This window comes from Symphalangus syndactylus, chromosome 13 (assembly GCF_028878055.3).
Source record: "Symphalangus syndactylus isolate Jambi chromosome 13, NHGRI_mSymSyn1-v2.1_pri, whole genome shotgun sequence".
NCBI classification, from domain to species: domain Eukaryota; kingdom Metazoa; phylum Chordata; class Mammalia; order Primates; family Hylobatidae; genus Symphalangus; species Symphalangus syndactylus.
In genome coordinates this window covers 31,463,672-31,481,751 of record NC_072435.2, presented here as the reverse complement: position 1 = coordinate 31,481,751, position 18,080 = coordinate 31,463,672, and the positions used below count along the sequence as shown (strand labels likewise).

The 18,080-nt window shown below is 51.5% G+C and overlaps 1 protein-coding gene across 4 annotated transcripts; it reads right to left on the bottom strand.

Annotated features, from left to right (window-relative positions):
• Nucleotides 1-4,036: 4,036 nt before the first annotated feature.
• AP2S1 (adaptor related protein complex 2 subunit sigma 1) lies at nt 4,037-16,257 on the bottom strand. 4 transcript variants are annotated; one of them, XM_055237500.2, is made up of 5 exons: nt 16,038-16,257; nt 11,283-11,432; nt 5,332-5,445; nt 4,617-4,676; nt 4,037-4,424 (listed from the first exon to the last, which is right to left on the bottom strand). In XM_055237500.2, exons 1-5 carry the CDS (start codon nt 16,038-16,040, stop codon nt 4,323-4,325), a joined length of 429 nt encoding a protein of 142 aa, XP_055093475.1. In that variant the 5' UTR covers nt 16,041-16,257; the 3' UTR covers nt 4,037-4,322. The 4 variants fall into 4 exon arrangements, with proteins under 4 accessions (XP_055093475.1, XP_055093474.1, XP_055093473.1 ...); XM_055237499.2 differs by having other exon boundaries at nt 15,931-16,133; XM_055237498.2 differs by lacking the exon at nt 16,038-16,257 and adding an exon at nt 15,410-15,957.
• Between the last annotated feature and the right edge of the window lie 1,823 nt (nt 16,258-18,080).

Below are 18,080 nucleotides of genomic sequence, written 5' to 3'. Positions count from 1 at the left end.
CACCCAGATAATTTTGTATTTTTAGTAGAGACGGGGTTTCACCACGTTGGCCGAACTCCTGACCTCAGGTGATCCGCCTGCCTCGGCCTCCAAAAGTGCAGGGATTACAGGCAGGAGCCACTGCACCCAGGCTCTGCTCCCAATTCTTGAACTCTTACAACAGATTTGGCACAAAACTGTCCCATGCCCCTCATATTAAATGACCCTATTTATATGAACTGCCCAGGCAAATCCAATAAGACACAAAGTGGAGCAGTGGTTGCCAGGGGCTAGGGGAATTGAGGGGTGATGGCTGAAGGATAAGGTTTCTTTTTGGGGTGATAAAAATATTCTAAAATGGGTTGTGATGATAGTTACCCAACTCTGTGAATATAACAAAAACCACTGAATTGTGATACCATAAATGAGTGAATTGTATGTATCCCAATAAAGCTGTTACCACCATCCCCCAGGTTCTCCAAAGCAAAACATCCTTCCATAGCGGGCATCGGACACAGAATAAACCTGAGCAGGCCCTGTGTGATCGGACTTCCCCTCCCATCCCCAGTCCCACTCTGAACCATCTCGAACCCCCTTCTGCTTACTCTGTTCCAGCCACACTGGCCTTCTTGCAAGTTCTGCCTCTGGGCCTTTGCACTTGCTGTTCCATTGGCTAGAATCCTCTTTCTGGTTAACCCAGCTAGCAGAGTGTGATTTTGGCCTTAACAAAACCAATCTCCCCTCCCCTCCCTTCTCCTTTCTTTTCCTTTCCTTTTTTCTTTTGAGACAGGTTTCACCATGTTGGCCAGGCTGGTCTTGAACACCTGGACTCAAGTGATCCGTCCACCTCGGTCTCCCAAAGTGTTGGGATTACAGGTGTGAACCACCACGCTCGGCCCAAATTCTTAATTCTTTTCTTCTTCTTCTTTTTTTTTTTTTTTGAGACAAAAAGAGTCTCACTCTGTCACCCAGACTGGAGTACAGTGGCACGATCTCGGCTCACTGCAACCCAGCCTCCTGGGTTCAAGTGATTCTCATGCCTCAGCCTCCCGAGTAGCTGGGATTATAGGTGCCCAACACCACACTTGGCTAATTTTTGTACTTTTAGTAGAGCTGGGGTTTCGCCATGTTGGCTAGGCTGGTCTTGAACTCCTGATCTCAAGTGATCCGCCACCTTGGCCTCCTAAAATGCTGGGATTATAGATGTGAGCCACTGCGCCCAGCCCCCAGTTCTTATATAGACACACATACAAGTGTTTGCTCTTTGGCAGGCAGAATAATAGTGCACCCTAAATGTCCACATCCTCATCTCTGGAACCTGTGGATGTGTTGTCTTACACAGTAAAGGGACTTTGCAGTTGTGATTACAGTCAGGGTCTTGATATGGGGAGATGATCCTAGATTATCCAGGTGGGACGAATGTAACCACAGGTGTCCTTATCAGTAAGAGCAAGCGGCAGGAAAATCAGTCAGAGCCAGAGAGAGAGAGACTGGAAGATGCTCCGCAGCTGGCTTGAAGGATGGAGGATGGGGTTGCATGCCAAGAGCAGGACGCGGCTTCTAGAGGCTGGAAAAGGCAGGGCAAGATTCTCTCCTAGATGTTCCAGACAGCTCTGCTGACAACTTGATTTTAGCCCACTGAAACCCATTTCAGATTTCATTGAGAATAAAATTGTGTTGTTTTAAGCCACTAAGTTTGTGATAATTTGTTACAGCAGCAATAAAAAACTAACACGCTAGTTTATATTTATAAAAAGAGGCCAAGCGCGGTGGTTCAGGCTTGCAATCCCAGCACTTTGGGAGGCTGAGGTGGGCAGACCACTTGAGCTCAGGAGTTCGAGATCAGCCTGGCCAACATGGTGAAACCCCGTCTCTACTAAAAATACAAAAATTAGCTGGGCATGGTGGCGGGCGCCTGTAATCCCAGCTACTCAGGAGGCTGAGGCAGGAGAATCGCTTGAGCCCGGGAGGTGGAGGTGGCAGTGAGCCGAGATTGTGCCATTGCACTCCAGCCTGGGGGGTGACAGAATAAGACCCTGTCAAAAAGAAAGGAAGGAAGGAAGGAAAGAGAAAGAAAGAGAAAGAAAGAAAGAAAGAAAGAAAGAAGAAAGAAAGAAAGAAAGAAAGAAAGAAAGAAAGAAAGAAAGAAAGAAAGAAAGAAAGAAAAAGAAAGAAAGAAAGAAAGAAAGAAGAAAGAAAGAAAGAAAGAAAGAAAGAAAGAAAGAAAGAAAGAAAGAAAGAAAGAAAGAAAGAAAGAAACTGACAGGGGCCGGGATGTTCTCAGCTTGCGAAGGACACCAGGCATAGGTGTGGCCAGCAGCCGCACGCTCTGCTCTCAGTGGGCATCGGGGGGCCCCTTAACTTCAGAGGGCCCTAGAAACACTCAGGGGTGGCTTCTATCATCACAATGGCCAGAAGGCCACTTCTGGCACTTGGTGGGTAGAAGTCAAAAGTCCAGCCACTCCTGGGGCAGCCTCACAATGAAGGATTGTCCTTGCCCAAATGCCAGCAGTGCCGTTGCCAAGAAACACAAATCACCAAGCCCAGTGCCTACATTTCCAACAACCACCGGGGTAAGCAGATAAAAATGAGGGTTCTGGAGCTGCCCGCCTGGCTTCAAAACTGGCTCAAAACAAACCTGGCTTGGCTACTGATTAGCTACAGACCTTGGTCAAGTCTTCTTTTTTTTTGAGATGGAGTCTTGCTCTGTTGCCCAGGCTGGAATGCAGTGGCGCAATCTTGGCTCACTCCAACCTCTGCCTCCCGGGTTCAAGCAATTTTCCTGCCTCAGCCTCCTGAGTAGCTGGAATTACAGGTGTGCACCACCACACCCAGCTAATTTTTATATTTTTAGTAGAGACAGGGTTTCACCATGTTGGCCAGGATGGTCTCGATCTCTTGACCCACCTCAGCCTCCCAAAGTGCTGGGATTACAGGCATGAACCGCCGCACCCAGCCTGATCAAGTCTTTTAATATTCCTGAAACATTCCTGGAACAATGTTCTCACTTGGAAAATGGGGATAACAGTCCTGTCCTTGGCCGGATGGGGTGGCTCATGCCTGTAATCCCAGAACTCTGGGAGGCCAAGGCAGGAAGATCACTTGAACCAAGAGATCACTCCAGCCTGGGCAACAGAGCAAGACTCCATCTCAAAAAAACTGGGAGGCTGGCCGGGCACGGTGGCTCACGCTTGTAATCCCAGCACTTTGGGAGGCCGAGGCGGGCGGATCACGAGGTCAGGAGATCAAGACCACAGTGAAACCCCGTCTCTACTAAAAATACAAAAAAATTAGCCGGGCGTGGTGGCGGGCGCCTGTAGTCCCAGCTACTTGGAGAGGCTGAGGCAGGAGAATGGTGTGAACCCGGGAGGCGGAGCTTGTAGTGAGCCGAGATCACGCCACTGCACTCCAGCCTGCGCGACAGAGCGAGACTCCGTCTCAAAAAAAAAAAAAAAAAAAAAAAAAAAACTGGGAGGCGGAGGTTGCAGTGAGCCCAGCTAGCGCCATTGCACTCCAGCCTGGGCAAAAAGAGCGAAACTCCATCTCAAAAAAAAAACCAAAAAAACAATTAACCAGGTATGGTGGCACACATCTGTAGCCCCAGCTACTTGGGAGGCTGAGGTGGGAGGATCAACTGAGCCCAGGAGGTCAAGGCTGCAGTGAGCCATGATCCTGCCACTGCACTCCAGCCTGGGCAATAGAGTGAGACCATGTCTCAAAAAAAAAAAAAAAAAATAGTCCCATGCTCATAATCTAGTGAGCTTTAAGTAGGGTAAGACATGTCAATTGCTTAGAACAATGCCTGGGAGAGGGTGAGTGCCCTTCAGCATTAGCTGAGTATTGTTATTTTAGTAGCAAGTGCCTGGAATCTAAACCTATCACCCCTTCCAGCCTGGGGCCCTTGGTGAGCAGGAGCAGGTCTGAAGAGCACCTGGGTGCCTCACCTTGCTCAGCACAATGAGGGGCGTTTGCTGACTGACTGATTGATGGACTGAAGGCAGAGCATCCTAGGTATCTGGTTCCCAGGGGAGACAGGCAAGGGCTGAAAGATGGCAAGGCCAGGCAGGACCACAGGTTTATTGGGGGCTCCACGCACACACGCTCATGGCATCACACGACAACGGCACGGTTACTCGGGACACACATGGTGGCCTCCGCCCACAGCCAGGGCCCAGAGGCAGTGGGGTGCAGTCTCCTCCCTTGTGGCCCAGACCCAGCTGGGTCCCTTCCTCCTGGGCAGCTGAGGGAGGGACTGCTGGGTTGGCCACGGGCCTGGGAAGGGGAAGCGAGCAGGCGAGTCCAGGAGGGGCCAGGGCCGGGGCCGGGGTGGGGCTCGCCTGCCCTCACTCCAGGGACTGTAGCATCAGCAGCTGTTTCAGCACCTTCGTCTGGCTGGTCTCTCGGATTTCGCCAGCCAGGAACATCTCGTCCACGACCGTGTAAACCTGTGTGAGGGGAGACCCTGGGTTGAGATGAGGCCCCCTGGGATGCTGGCCCTAACCCTGGAAGCTGGGGCTCTGATGCCCCTGGAGCTGGGACACAGGCCTCAGCAGAGGCTCCGGGTGGCTAGTGCACCACGGGCCCCCCCCCATCCCCCTCCTCCGGCTCCTTCAGCCTCCTCTTCACCAGGAGCCTACCTTGTAGAAGTTGAACACCAAGTCCAGTTCACAGACATTGTGGAAATACTCGTTTAAGACCTGGGAGAGGAAGGCAGAGATGGTAAGAGATGGGCAGAGAGAGAGCCACACACGCACAGAGATGGAACAAGGTCATCAGAAAGAGACAGCAAAAAAAAAGAGAACAAGGGGGAGGCAGGGGAGAGAGAGAGACAGTGACAGGGAGAGAGGCAAGGAGACACACAGAGAGAAACAAAAGCAAAGATCGATGCAAAGAGATGGCAAAAGGTCAGGTGCGGTGGCTCACACCTGTAATCCCAGCACTTTGGGAGGCTAAGGTAGAAGGATGACTTGAAGTTAGGAGTACAAGACCAGCCTGGCCAACATGGTGAAACCCCATCGCTACTAAAAATACAAAAATTAGCTGGGCATGGTGGCACGTGCCCGTAATCCCAGCTACTCAGGAGGCTGAGGCAGGAGAATCACTTTAACCCAGGAGGCGGAGGCTGCAATGAGCCAAGATTGCACCACCGCCCTCCAGCCTGGGCGACAGAACAAGACTCCGTCTCAAAAAAAAAAAAGGAAAAAGAAAAAGAAAAAAAAGAAACGGAGAGAGAGAGTCCCAGCCACCACAGAGGGGAGGGCTCAGGAGGGACCAGGGAGGGTTCCCAGGCCTTGGGGGCCACTCCCGGGCTGCCCATCCACCTCCCCACCTTACCTCCCCCTCCCGCCCTACCTCCACGAAGTTGTGAATGGCCTCCAGGTAAGCCAGGTTGTTGTCATTGACGTCCACACAGATGCAGAAGTAGAGGCCAGCATAGCGGCGGTAAATGATCTTGAAGTTCCGGAACTGCAGAACAGAGAGGCTGTCAGCAACGGAGCTTGCCAGGACCCAACATGCCAGACAGAATGGGGCCAAAACATTCAGTCCTTCACTCCATACGTGGTCCTGAGGCCCAGCTCTGTGCCTGGCCCTGTGCTGGGGTCACAGCAGTGACCAAGACAGCCCTAACCCTGCTCACAGTGCAGCAGGGGCAGGCATCCCCAGAGTGGACAGGACTGGGCTGTGAGAACCCAAAGAGGGTGCCTAACTCCTCTGATCCTGGGGAGTCAGGGAGGGCTTCCTGGAGGAGGGGGTATCGGAGCTGAGACCTGGAGGATAGGCAGGAATGTTCCAAGCAGATAGCAAAAGCCCAGGGCTGGGCGGGAGCCTGACATGTTCAACAGCATCCATGCAACCTTGCCACTCCCTTCTGTGACTTCCTGCTACCTCTGGAGACAGTCACATTCCTTAGCCTGGAATTAATTAACTCAATTATTTAACAAATACTTCCTGAGCAGCTACTCTATGCCAGGTCTGTGATAGGCAGTGCAGGGAGGAGGGTCACCACTGCCACCAAGACGATCCTGGGTCCTTGTCCTGCCCTCACTGAAATGTGATATACGCAGTTAGCATAGTAACACAGACACACACCGTGAACAAATATGCCAGGATCAGGGACATGGATTCTAATTTTATGCGTCTGTTAAGTAGACAGAGACATATATGCATACTGGGTTGCAAAGTACAATGTCTTTGGCCAAAACCTGAAAATCCCAGTTCAGTTCTATATGTTCTCAATGTCAGGTTCATTACAAAAAAAAAATATATATATATATATATCCCAGCACTCCAGGAGGCCAAGCGAGAGGACCACTTGAACCCAGGAGTTTCAGGCCAGCTTGGGCAACATGGTGAAACCCCGTCTACACAAAAATACAAAACTTAGCTGGGTATGGTGGTGTGTGCCTGTGGTCCCACCTACTCGGGAGGCTGAGGTGGGGGGATGACCTGAGCCTGGGAGGTCAAGGCTGCTGTGAGCCATGTTCCCATCACTGCACTCCAGCCTGGGAGACCCTGTCTCAAAAAACACAAAAAAGCAGCAGCTCTAGGTCTGGGGTGTACCTGTGGCGCCACCTGCTGGCAGCTATGAGTGCCAGCATCAGTCCTCGGCTTTTTTTTTTTTTGAGTCTCGCTCTGACGCGCCAGGCTGGAGAGCCGTGGCGCGATCTCAGCTCACTGCAGTCTCCGCCTCCTGGGTTCAAGCGATTCTCCTGCCTCAGTCTCCCAAGTAGCTGGGATTACAGGTGCGCCACCACACCCAGCTAATAGCTTTTTACTCATTTTTTCAGCGCAATCTCTTGTTCATTGCTATACTCCAAGCATGTTTTCAGGGTTTTTGTTTTGTTTTTTGGTTTTTTGAGACAGAGTCTCACTCTGTCGCCCAGGCCAGAGTGCAGTGGCACAATCTCGGCCCACTGCAACCTCCACCTCCCAGGTTCAAGCGATTCTCCTGCCTCAGTCTCCTGAGTAGCTAGGAATACAGGTGTGCGCCACCACACCCAGCTAATTTTTGTATTTTTAGTAGAGACGAGGTTTCACCACGTTGGCCAGACTGGTCTCCAACTCCTGACCTCAGATGATCCACCTGCCTCTGCCTCCCAAAGTGCTGGGATTACAGGCATGAGCCCAGCCTGAGTACGTTTTCTGGTGTGATTACAGTAAGGCCTACATATAACCCACGGGTAAATGAGCTGACACTGATCATCAGTGCTCCTCTCTTCTTGAATCCAGCTTTTCTGGCTCTCACCCTCCTCCGCCTCCAGCTACTGCTCCATCTTTCCAGCCTCCTTTCCTGTTTTAAATTTCGAGGCTTCTCAGGGATCTGCCACAGACCCCATCTCTCCTCCAGCTACATTCTCTCAGAGAAGCACGTTCTCTCATCCTGCAGGCTGGGGCAGGTGTCCCCTCTGAACATCCCATACCACTGCCCCGCCCCTACCCCACCCCAGCCTGACCACTGCCGGTCGCCACTGTCTGGGGATGGGTCTGTATCCCCATTGGACTGAGCCTGTGGGGGAAGCTGGAGCTGTCACACTGTGTCCTTCATGCCGCCCTGCAAAGGGCTGGCACAGGTAATGGCCCCCAAAGACATCCACATCCTAATCCCAGACCCTGTGAATATGGGACCTTATATGGCAAAAAGGGACTCTGCAGTCTCTTAACTTGTGATGAAGTTAAGAAGCATGAGATGGGGCGATAATCCTGGATGGTTCAGGCAGGACCAATGTCCTCACAGGGCTGCTAATAAGGGAAAGCGGGAGGCGGGACAGTGCGAGTCAGACAGAGATTGGAAGACGGCCAGGTGCCGGGCCTCACGCCTATCATCCCAGCACTTTGGGAGGCCAAGGCTTGAACCCAGGAGTTCAACAGCAGTCTAGGCAACATATCAAGACCCATCTCTATAAAACATACAAAAAATTAGTTGGGCGTGGTGGCAGGTACCTATAGTCCCAGCTACTCAGGAGTCTGAGGTGGGAGGATCCCTTGAGCCTAGGAGGCGGAGGCTGCAGTGAGCTATGATTGCACCACTGCACTCTGGCCTGGGGCACAGAGTGAGACCCTGTCTCAAATAATAATAATAATAATAATAATAATAATAATAATAATAACAAGAGGGATAGCCCGTATCTTCCAGCTGCCTACTCCTCCCTTTGATCTTCACTCACAAGTCCCCTCCAGGAAGCCCTCCAGACCCCCAGGCTGGGTCAGGTGCCCTCCCCCAGCCAGGTCCTCAATCCCAGTCCTGCCCACTCTGGTTATCACTGTCTAGGAACAGGCTTGTGTTCCTTCCTGGGCTGCGAGTCCCAAGGCAGCACAAGGCTGTCTCAGTGACCGCTGTGAATCCATCACTGGGCTGATCACAGAGGAGGCACACAGAAACATTAGGTGAATATACGCACAAAGGAACAACTGAATGAATGGGCGGGCCTGGATCCTGGAGGCATGGAGGAACTCAAGACCTGAGGGTCAGCCTCCTCTGTAACATTCTCATTTGCCCAGCCGGACTTTGCGGCTGTCCCTGTATCATTGGGCCTCACTGAACCCTCCCAGGCCCCAGCCCTCAGCACAGGACCAGCCACTACATTAGCAGCAAGGCGCCCACACAGCCAGAACACCCGACACCCAGTTCCTCTCCCCCTTCCCACCTGCTGCTCTTGGTGACACCACCAGTGACCTCCTCCTGGAGAGGTAAGTCCAACCCTGTCCCCCTCCTGGCTGCTGGGACACCCAGTCTCTTGGTTCTCCTCTCCCTCCTCGTCTCTCTGCCTGCAGACGTGGCCCTCTGGTGCTCTCCTCGGTCTATCCTCACTTCCCCGGTGAGTTCCTTGGCCTCGGTTTCCCTCTATGTGCAGAAATGCCATTTCCATATCCTACCCAGCTCTCTCCAAGAACCGTGACTCGTCACTTCTTCCTGGACATCTCTGCTGGGATGTGGACGATACTCGGGGCCTGACCCCCAACACTTCCCTCCTGATCTTCACCTCCACCTGCCCTTCCCATCTGCCCATCTCAGATAACAACAGCTCCATCCTACCCAGGGGCTCTACAAAAAATTTAAAAATTAACCAGGCGTGGTCGCTCACGGCTGTAATCCTAGGACTTTGGAAAGCTGCGGTGGGCGGATCGCTTGAGCTCAGAAGTTCGAGGCCAGCCTGGGCAACATGGCGAAACGCTGTCTCTACCAAAAATACAAAAATTAGTAGGGCATTGGTGGCACATGCCAATGGTCCCAGCTACTCGGGAGGCTGAGGTGGGAGAATCGCTTGAGCCCGAGAGGCGGAGGTTGCAGTGAGCTGAGATCACACCACTGCACTCTAGCCTAGGTGACAGAGTGAGAACCCATCTCAAAAGAAAAAAAAAGTGTAAAAATTAGATGGGCATGGAGGTGCATGCCTGTAGTCCCAGCCACTTGGAAAGCTGAGGTGGGAGGCTTGAGTCTGGGAGGGTACAGTGAGCTGTAATTGCACCACTGTACTCCAGCCTGGAAGACAGAGCAAGACCGTGTCTCTAAAAAACACCAAGGAACAAAAACAACATTTCTACGGCTCCCATCTGACTCAGAGTAAGAGCCCAAGTCTTCCCTGCAGCCCTGCACCAAGAGAGTACCCTGTTATCTTCTCTCTTTCGTCTCCTCCCCTTCCTGGCTGGCGTTCCTGCTGTCCCTGGAATGCCCTAAGCATTCTCCTGCCCCAGGGACTTTGCACTTGCTGTTCCCTTGGCTTGAAACGTTCCTCTCAGACATTGGCTTGTTCCTCCCCATCACATCCTTCAGGTCTTGGCTCCAATGTCACCTTTTCAGCAATGCCATCCTGACCAAACCATTTAAACCTGCACCCTGGCTGGGCGCAGTGGCTCATGCCTGTAATCCCAGCACTTTGGGAGGCCGAGGCAGGCAGATCACTTGAGATCAAGAGTTCGAGACCAGCCTGGGCAACATGGTGAGACCCCATCGCTACCAAAAATACAAATATTAGCTGGGCTTGGTAGTGCACAAGCCTGTAGTCCCAGCTACTCAGGAGGCTGAGGTGGGAGGGTGGCTTGAACCTAGGAAGTCAAGGCTGCTGTGAGCCACGTTCGTGCCACTGCACTCCCGCCTGGGTGACAGAGTGAGCTCCTGTTTCAAAAAAATTTTTTTAAAGAGGGACAGGTGTGGTGGCTCATGCCTGTAATCCCAGCACTTTGGAAGGCCAAGGTGGGTGGATCACTTGAGATGAGGAGTTCAAGACCAGTCTGGCCAGCATGGTGAAACCCCATCTCTACTAAAAATACAAAAATTAGCCGGGCGTGGTTGTGGGCACCTATAATCCCAGCTACTAGGGAGGCTGAAGCAGAGAATAGCTTGAACCCTGGAGGAGGCTGCAGTGAGCCGAGATTGCCCCCATTACACTCCAGCCTGGGTGACTGAGACAGACTCCATTTCAAAAAAAAAAAAAAATAGGCAAAAAAGGCCAGGCACAGTGGCTCATGCCTGTAATCCTAGCACTTTGAAAGGCCGAGGAGGGTGGATTACAAAGTCAGGAGTTCGAGACCAGCCTGGCCAACATGGTGAAACCCCGTCTCTACTAAAAATACAAAATTAGCCTGGTGTTGTGGTGCACACCTGTAATCCCAGCTACTTGGGAGGCTGAGGCAGGATAATTGCTTGAACCTGGGAGGTGGAGGTTGCAGTGAGCTGAGATCATGCCACTGCACTCCAGCCTGGGTGACAGAGTAAGACTCTGTCTCAAAAAAATTAATTAATTAATTAATTCGATTCAATTAAATAAAAAATAAAGACAAGGTCTTGCTACATTGCCCAGGCTGGTCTTGAACACCTGGGCTCAAGCAATCCTCCCACCTTGGCTTCCCAAAGTGCTGGGATTACAGGCATGAGCCACTGCACCTGGGCTATTCTCTCTACTTTTCTGTGTTTGAACATTCTATAGGAAGTTTGAAAACCGCACCAGCAAAAAAAATTTGGCAAAAAAAAAAAAAAAATTCTTTTTTAATCGTAGGCAAAAAAATTAATAATAATAGTGCAGAACAAAAAGGCAAAATATTAATACTGATTAAATCTGTGTAGTAGGTATATGAATCTCCAATATACTTTTCTTTCATTGTACTAATCTGTATGTTTATGATTTTTCACAATGAAAAGTACAAACAAAGGAAGGGAAGAAGCAAGCAAGCTCAAAGCGGGTTGAGTGAATGATATAGGATGGATAGAGGGTCCAAGGGGTTCTTGCAACTAGAAGCTGGGCAGGGAGTGGCAAAGTAGGGCACGAGGAAGCAGCAAGGTGCAGGAGGCATGGAGCGGGCATCACCTCCACAAAGTTGGTGTGTTTGGCGTCTCGGACGGTGACCACAGCATGCACCTCCTCGATCAGCTTCTGTTTCTCATCATCATCAAACTGCATGTACCACTTGGCCAGGCGCGTCTTGCCTGCCCGGTTCTGGATGAGGATAAAGCGGATCTGGGGGCAGCAGGAGAAGGAGGAAGTGAGAGAGGCAGAGAGGGCGGGTTGGGCGCTGCCCAACGGCCCCACCCATCCACCCAGAAGGGAGATAGGGCTCAGGGCCTCCCTGCTGCCTGACTTCCAGGGGTCTCAGCTGCTCCCCAGACCCAAGCCAGGCCAGCCCAGCCACATGCTCCATCCCAGGTCCCTCCAGCACCCCTGTGGAGTGACTTCCCTTCCACAAGTCTCCAACTCTGGAGTCAGCTCCAGGGCCCCGAGTCCCAGGCTCCACCACCTCTTCTCTCTCTCTCTCTTTTTTTTTTTTTTTGTAGAGACAGAATCTTGCTATGTTGCTGGTCTCAAACTCCTGGACTCAAGCAATTCTCCCACCTCGGCCTCCCAAAGTGCTGGGATTACAGGCGTGAGCCACCGTGCCCAGCCTTGTCTGCCCCTCTAGGCCTCAGTTTCCTCACCAGCAAAACAAGTCTCCCAAGAAGATTTATCTCACCAGGGTGGTTTTTTCATTATTGTTTTTTGTTATTTTTAAATTTTTAGACAGTGTCTCGTTCTGTCACCCAGGCTGGAGTGCAACGGCGCAATCTCAGCTCACTGCAACCTCCGCCTCCCAGGTTCAAGCGATTCTCCTGCCTCAGTGTCCTGAGTAGCTGGGACTACAGGCGCCCATCATCACGCCCGGAAAATTTTTGTATTTTTGGTAGAGATGGGGTTTCACCATGTTGGCCAGGCTGGTCTCAAACTTCTGACCTCAGGTGATCCACCCGCCTCAGCCTCCCAAAGTTATAGGCATGGGCCACCGTGCCCAGCCAGCCAGGGTTTTTTCAAAGGTTAAAAAAATAGTTTATAAACTTAGGTTGGTGGCTGGTAGGTGGTAGATAATAAACGTTTGAGGTTCAGACTCCTTTGGGCTAAGTCTCAGCTCTGCCACTTCTTTTTTTCTCTTTGCTTCCTAACTTTTTATAAAATTAAAATGTAATTCACATACCATAAAATCCATTCACTTAAAATGTAGACAGTTAAATGGTTTTTGGTATATTCACTTAGTATATATTCACAGTTGTGTAAAAATCACTACTATCTTTTTTTTTTTTTTTTGAGACAGGTTCTAGCTCTGTTGCCCAGGCTAGAGTGCAGTGGCGCAATCCCGCCTCACTGCAACCTCCACCTCCTGGGTTCAGGCCTCCCAGGTAGCTGGGACCACAGGTGCACACCACCACACCCAGCTAATTTTTTGTATTTTTAGTAGAGACAAGGTTTCACCATGTTGTCCAGGCTGGTCTCGAACTCCTGGCCTCAAGTGATCCACCTACCTCATCCTCCCAAAGTGCTGCATCAGGCGTGAGCCACCGCACCCCACCTAATATTACCACTATCTAATTTATTATCTAATACCAGAACATTTTCATCATCTTCACCGAAAAACTCCCGACCCATTAGCAGTCACCCTCCGTCCCCCCAGGGCCTGGCAGCCACGAGTCTCCTTTCTGTCTCTGTGGATGTGTCCGTTCTGGACATTGCATGTGAGTGGAATCGTGCACTCTGTGGCTTTTGTGTCTGGCTTCCTTCACTCAGCGTGACGTTTTCCAGGCTCATCCATGGGGTGGCAAACGGCAGAGCTGCATTCCTTTCCATGACTGAGTGATCCTCTGTTGGATGGATAAGGACGTACTTCGGACATTTGGGTTGTTTCTGTTTTAGGGCTATTATGAATAATACTGCTATGAACATTCGTGTATGAGTTTTTGTGTGGATGGATCATTTCTCTTGGGTATATACCTAGGAGGGAGGTTGCTGGGTCATAGGGTAACGCTATGTTTAACTTTCTCAGGAACTGCTAAATTGTTTTCCAAAGCGTCTGCCACTTTCATGACTTAACTTTGGTGCCACTTTGGTGCCTGAGTTTACTGTGAGGAGTAAAGGATATTCCTGGCCGGCCACAGTGGCTCACACCTGTAATCCCAGCACTTTGGGAGGCCGAGGCGAGCAGATCACTTGAGGTCAGGAGTTTGAGACCAGCCTGGCCAACATGGTGAAACCCCATCTGTACTAAAAATACAAAAATTAGCCAGGTGTGATGGGGGGCAGGGGGGAGGTGGCTATAATCCCAGCTACTCGGGAGGCTGAGGCATGAGAATCACTTGAACCCAGGAGGTAGAGGTTGCAGTGAACTGAGATTGCGCCATTGCTCTCCAGCCTGAGTGACAGAGCGAGACGCTGTCTCAAAAAAACAAAAACAAAAACATAGAGGTATAGTACAGTGACTGGTACGTACTAAGTGTTATATAAGTACCAGCTCTTAGCAGCATTATATTTTCCATTATGTGACTTTCAGAAAACCATGGCCAAAGCTTACTCCACTAGAAGCTCTGGGCCCATTTCTGTCTGAGACAGGCATGCTTATGCCCATTTTATAGATGAGGAAACAGATTCAAGGAAAGGAAGTCTCACAGCCAGAAAACAGAGGTGAGAGTCCAAAGCCTTTGCTCTGAACCTCCGATCCCAACTTGTGGGAGCCTTTTCTCTTAGGAAAGAGAGCCCTCTAGTCCTGTCTTTTTCTTTTCTTTTTTGTTTTGAGACAGAGTCTCACTCTGTCGCCTAGGCTGGAGTGCAGTGGCACTGTCTCTGCTCACTGCAACCTCTGCCTCCCAGGTTCAAGCGATTCTCCTGCCTCAGCCTCCTGAGTACCTGGGATTACAGGCGCATGCCACCACGCCCAGCTAATTTTTGTATTTTTAGTAGAGACGGGGTTTCACCATGTTGGTCAGGCTGGTCTCGAACTCCTGACCTTGTGGTCTGCCCGCCTCAGCCTCCCAAAGTGCTGGGGTTACAGGCGCGAGTCACTGCACCCAGCCATTTTTTTTTTTTTTTTGAGACAGAGTCTCACTCTGTCGCCTAGGCCAGTGGCACACTCTCGGCTCACTGCAGCCTCCACCTCCCGGGTTCAAGCGATTCTCCTGCCTCAGCTTCCCAAGTAGCTGGGATTACAGGTGTCCACCACCACACCTGGCTAATTTTTGTATTTTTAGTAGAGACGGGGGTCTCACCATGTTGACCAGGCTGGTCTCGAACTCCTGACCTTATGTGATCCACCTGCCTCAGGCTCCCAAAGTGCTGGGATTACAGGCATGAGTCACTGCCCCAGCCTGACAGTCTTTTCTTAGGAAAGAGAGTCCACTCTCTCTATCCTCCCTCCCCCAACCAACCAAACTGGACCGGAACAGGATGTTACACTCTCCTTCCAAGAACTCCTTCTGCTGAGCCAGGGAAAACCACTTCCTAGCAAGGCAGGGGTCCCAGGCAGGAAGGGACGTTGGGGGACCTACAGCAGGCAGCCACAGCCTGGGAGCAGAGCCGGAGACATATTCACACAGTTAGGAGAATTAGAAGCAAACCCACAGAGTTGACAAAAAGCTCTGCCTCTTACTCCCAAATTCCCTCGTATACCTCTCCCTGTTTTCTTCCCATTTGGAATCTCAAGTCCCCTCCGTCCTGAATCCCTGCATCCTCACGCCTCTGCTGTCCCCTCTAGATGCCCCCCATCCTTCCCTGTCTCCAATCCCCCTCCTCTGGAGTTGTTCCCTTTTGACCTCCATTTTCTCAGTCTCAGTTCCCCTCCTTGGGGCCTCAATGGGCTTTTTAATGGTGACATCCCTTGTCCCACTCCCAGGCTTCCTCCCTTCTTCAAAAGGTCACATTTTGCCTCCAAGGACCCTGTTCCTCCAGGAGACTCCGCCCCCGCTCTGACACTCTTTCCCATTCGTTTTCTTTCCCAACTTCCAGCCCAAAGAACCCTTTCCTAGATCCAAAGCCCCAACCTGGGGGATAGGGGCACTCCTAAATCCAGTGTTGAGTCTTTGCCCCAACAAAGATTCCTCCCCAGGTCTCACACTTTCAAGCCTACTCCCCACCCCACAAGATCTCTCCTCTTGGAAAGACCTATTCAATTGCTCCCCATTCATTCCGAGTGTCCTTCTTACCTCCAGGTCCTGTCTCCTTTTACAGCGCTTTCCCAGACCCTTAAGTTTCATTCCCTACAGTTGCCTCCTTTTGGTTTCCTGTGCCAGGTCTCTTCTCCTTGAGATCATCCCTCTCTCACAGGCAGTCTCCTGCCCCTGTTTCAACATCCCCTCTCCACCTGCAATCAGATCCTTGTCTCTAGACACTCCTCCCATCAAGAAAATCTCCCTCCCCTTTTCCAAGATCTCGCGTTCTTGTCCCAGCGCTCCCGCCACACTTCCAGAGCGCCTTCCTCTTTGGGACGCCCCCTCCCCACCTCCAATGCCTTCTCGAGACAAGACTGTGCCTCACGAGTTTCCTCCCGTTTCAAAGCTTCCAACCATCTACAACGTCTCCCACCTGCACAGCCCTTTCCCCCTGGAACACCACCCCCAATGCCCGTCGCCGCGAGACCCCTGGTAACCCCCGCGCGCAGAATCACCGCCCTGTGCCCTCCTTCCCGGCCCTGGATCGGTCCCAATCCCCAGAGCCCGTGCCCGACCCAGACCATCCGCGGCAGAGAAGGGGATTTTCAGCGCCCGATCCAGCCTCGGCTATTTACGCGTGGGCCCCCCTCCGCCAATCCCCGGCGTAGCGCTCCCCCGTTACCATGGCGACCCCCGTCCAGACCCCAGCGGCCCCGGTCCCGCGGCGACTGGGCAGCTCCGGCTCAGGGTGCAGTTGTAGGGCCCAGAGCTAGAGCGGACTTCCGGTAGAAAAACCCGCCTGCCTTCTCGCGCACAGACCCCTGGGAGTTGTAGTTTCACCAATGGGGCCAGCCTGGGTGAAGAGTCAGAGCCAGTCCTTTTCCTACCAAACGAGTCAGATCCCAAGTGCATGCTGGGATTTGTGGACAAACATCTTTACAGAGGACTACAATTCCCGAGTGCTGAAGAACCAGCGGTGCAGGCGTTGCATTCGGGGAAATGTAGTTCTCTTAGGTCCCCGCCCCCCACCCAGGGGAGAAGGGCATGCTGGGAATAGTAGTTTTAAATTTTAAAAAACTGTCCTGGGGAGCTAGAAAATGTCTTTCCATTCCTCATCCAGTGATTTCTTTAATTTTTTTTAAAAATAGAGACTGGGGTCTAGATATATTGCCTAGGTTGATCTTGAACTCAGCTTCAAGCGACCCTCAGCCTCCCAAATCACCAGGATTACGGGCATGAGCCACCACCACACCAGGCCAGTGCTTTGCTTAAAATATGTTGCGTGTGTCTCTCGGGAGACAACAATTTAAAAGCATAAATTTCAACCGACCTGGCCCGGCGCGATGGTTTACTCTTGTAATCCCAGCATTTTGGGAGTCCGAGGCAGGCAGATCACTTAGTCAGGAGTTTGAGACCAGCCTGGCCAGCATGGTGAAACCCCATCTCTACTAAAAATACAAAAAATTAGCCAGGCATGGTGGTGCGCACCTGTAATCCCAGCTACTAGGGAGGCCGAGGCAGGAGAATCACTTGAAGCCAGGAGACAAAGGTTGCAGTGAGCCCAGATCTTGCCACTGCACTCCAGCCTGGGCTACAGAGTGAGACTCCATCTCAAAAAAAAAAAAAAGATATTAGTCAGTGCTACAGCCACGAGAACACTATCTTGTTTTTCTTTCTTTCTTTTCTGAGACAGGGTCTTGCACTATAACCCAGGCCGGCATGCAGTGGTGTAATCACAGCTCACTGCAGTTTCAACCTCCAGGGCTCAAGCAATCCTCCCACCTCAGCCTCCTGAGTAGTGGAAACTACAGGCATGTGCCACCATGCCCAGCTAATTTTTAAATGTTTTGGAAAGAAGAGGTCTTGCTATATTTTCCAGGCTGGCACGTGAACGCTTGACTGGAGCTGAAGGACCTGTGCTCCAGGTGGCTCGCTTTTGTGGTTGGCAAATGAATGCTGGCTATTGGCCAGAGGCCTCAGTTCCTCACCACATGGATCTGTTCACAAGGACATATGAATGTCCTCACATGGCAGCTGTTTTCCCAAAGAGTGAGTGATCTAAGAAAGAGCATGGCGGAAGCTGCTATGTCTTTTATGGCCTTGCCTCAGATCTTTTATGACACTGTCATTTCCACAATGTTCTATTGGTACCTAATCAGCCCTGTCCAATGCAGGAGGCAATGCAAATACCAGGTGAGACTCACTGGGGTCCATCTTGGAGGCTGGCTGCCACAACGGCTCATAACAGGCACCTAGCCAAGTTGAAGAGTTAGTGACAGCTTCCTAGAAGGGGTGACATTTGAGCTGAGATCAGAAGGACGAGTGGAGCTGGGCATGGTTGGTGCATGCCTGTAATCCTAGCTACTCGGGAGGCTGAGGCAGGAGAATCACTTGAACCTGGGAGGCAGAGGTTGCAGTGAGCCGAGATTGTGCTACTGCACTCCAGCCTGGGCGACAGGCTGCTCCGTCTCGAAATTATATATATATATATATGGAGGCCAGGCACAGTGGCTTATGCCTCTGATCCCAGCACTTTGAAAGGCCAAGGTGGGCGGATCACTTGAGGTCAGGAGTTTGACACCAGCCTGGACAACATGGTGAAAGCCCGTCTCTACTAAAGAGACAAAAATTAGCTGGGCGTGGCGGTGCGCGCCTGTAATCCCAGCTACTTGGGAGGCTGAGGAGAATCGCTTGAACCCGGGAAGCAGAGGTTGCAGTGAGCCGA

What these genes read in the sequence shown, in the direction of transcription:
- AP2S1 (XM_055237498.2), bottom strand. Translation starts at nt 15,460, where the DNA reads ATGAAACTTAAGGGTCTGGGAAAGCGCTGTAAAAGGAGACAGGACCTG. An exon ending in AAAGGAGACAGGACCTGGAG is followed by an intron (nt 11,433 to 15,409) that starts GTAAGAAGGACA and finishes TGCTGCCCCCAG; the next exon opens with ATCCGCTTTATCCTCATCCA. An exon ending in TGGTGTTCAACTTCTACAAG is followed by an intron (nt 4,425 to 4,616) that starts GTAGGCTCCTGG and finishes CCCCTCACACAG; the next exon opens with GTTTACACGGTCGTGGACGA.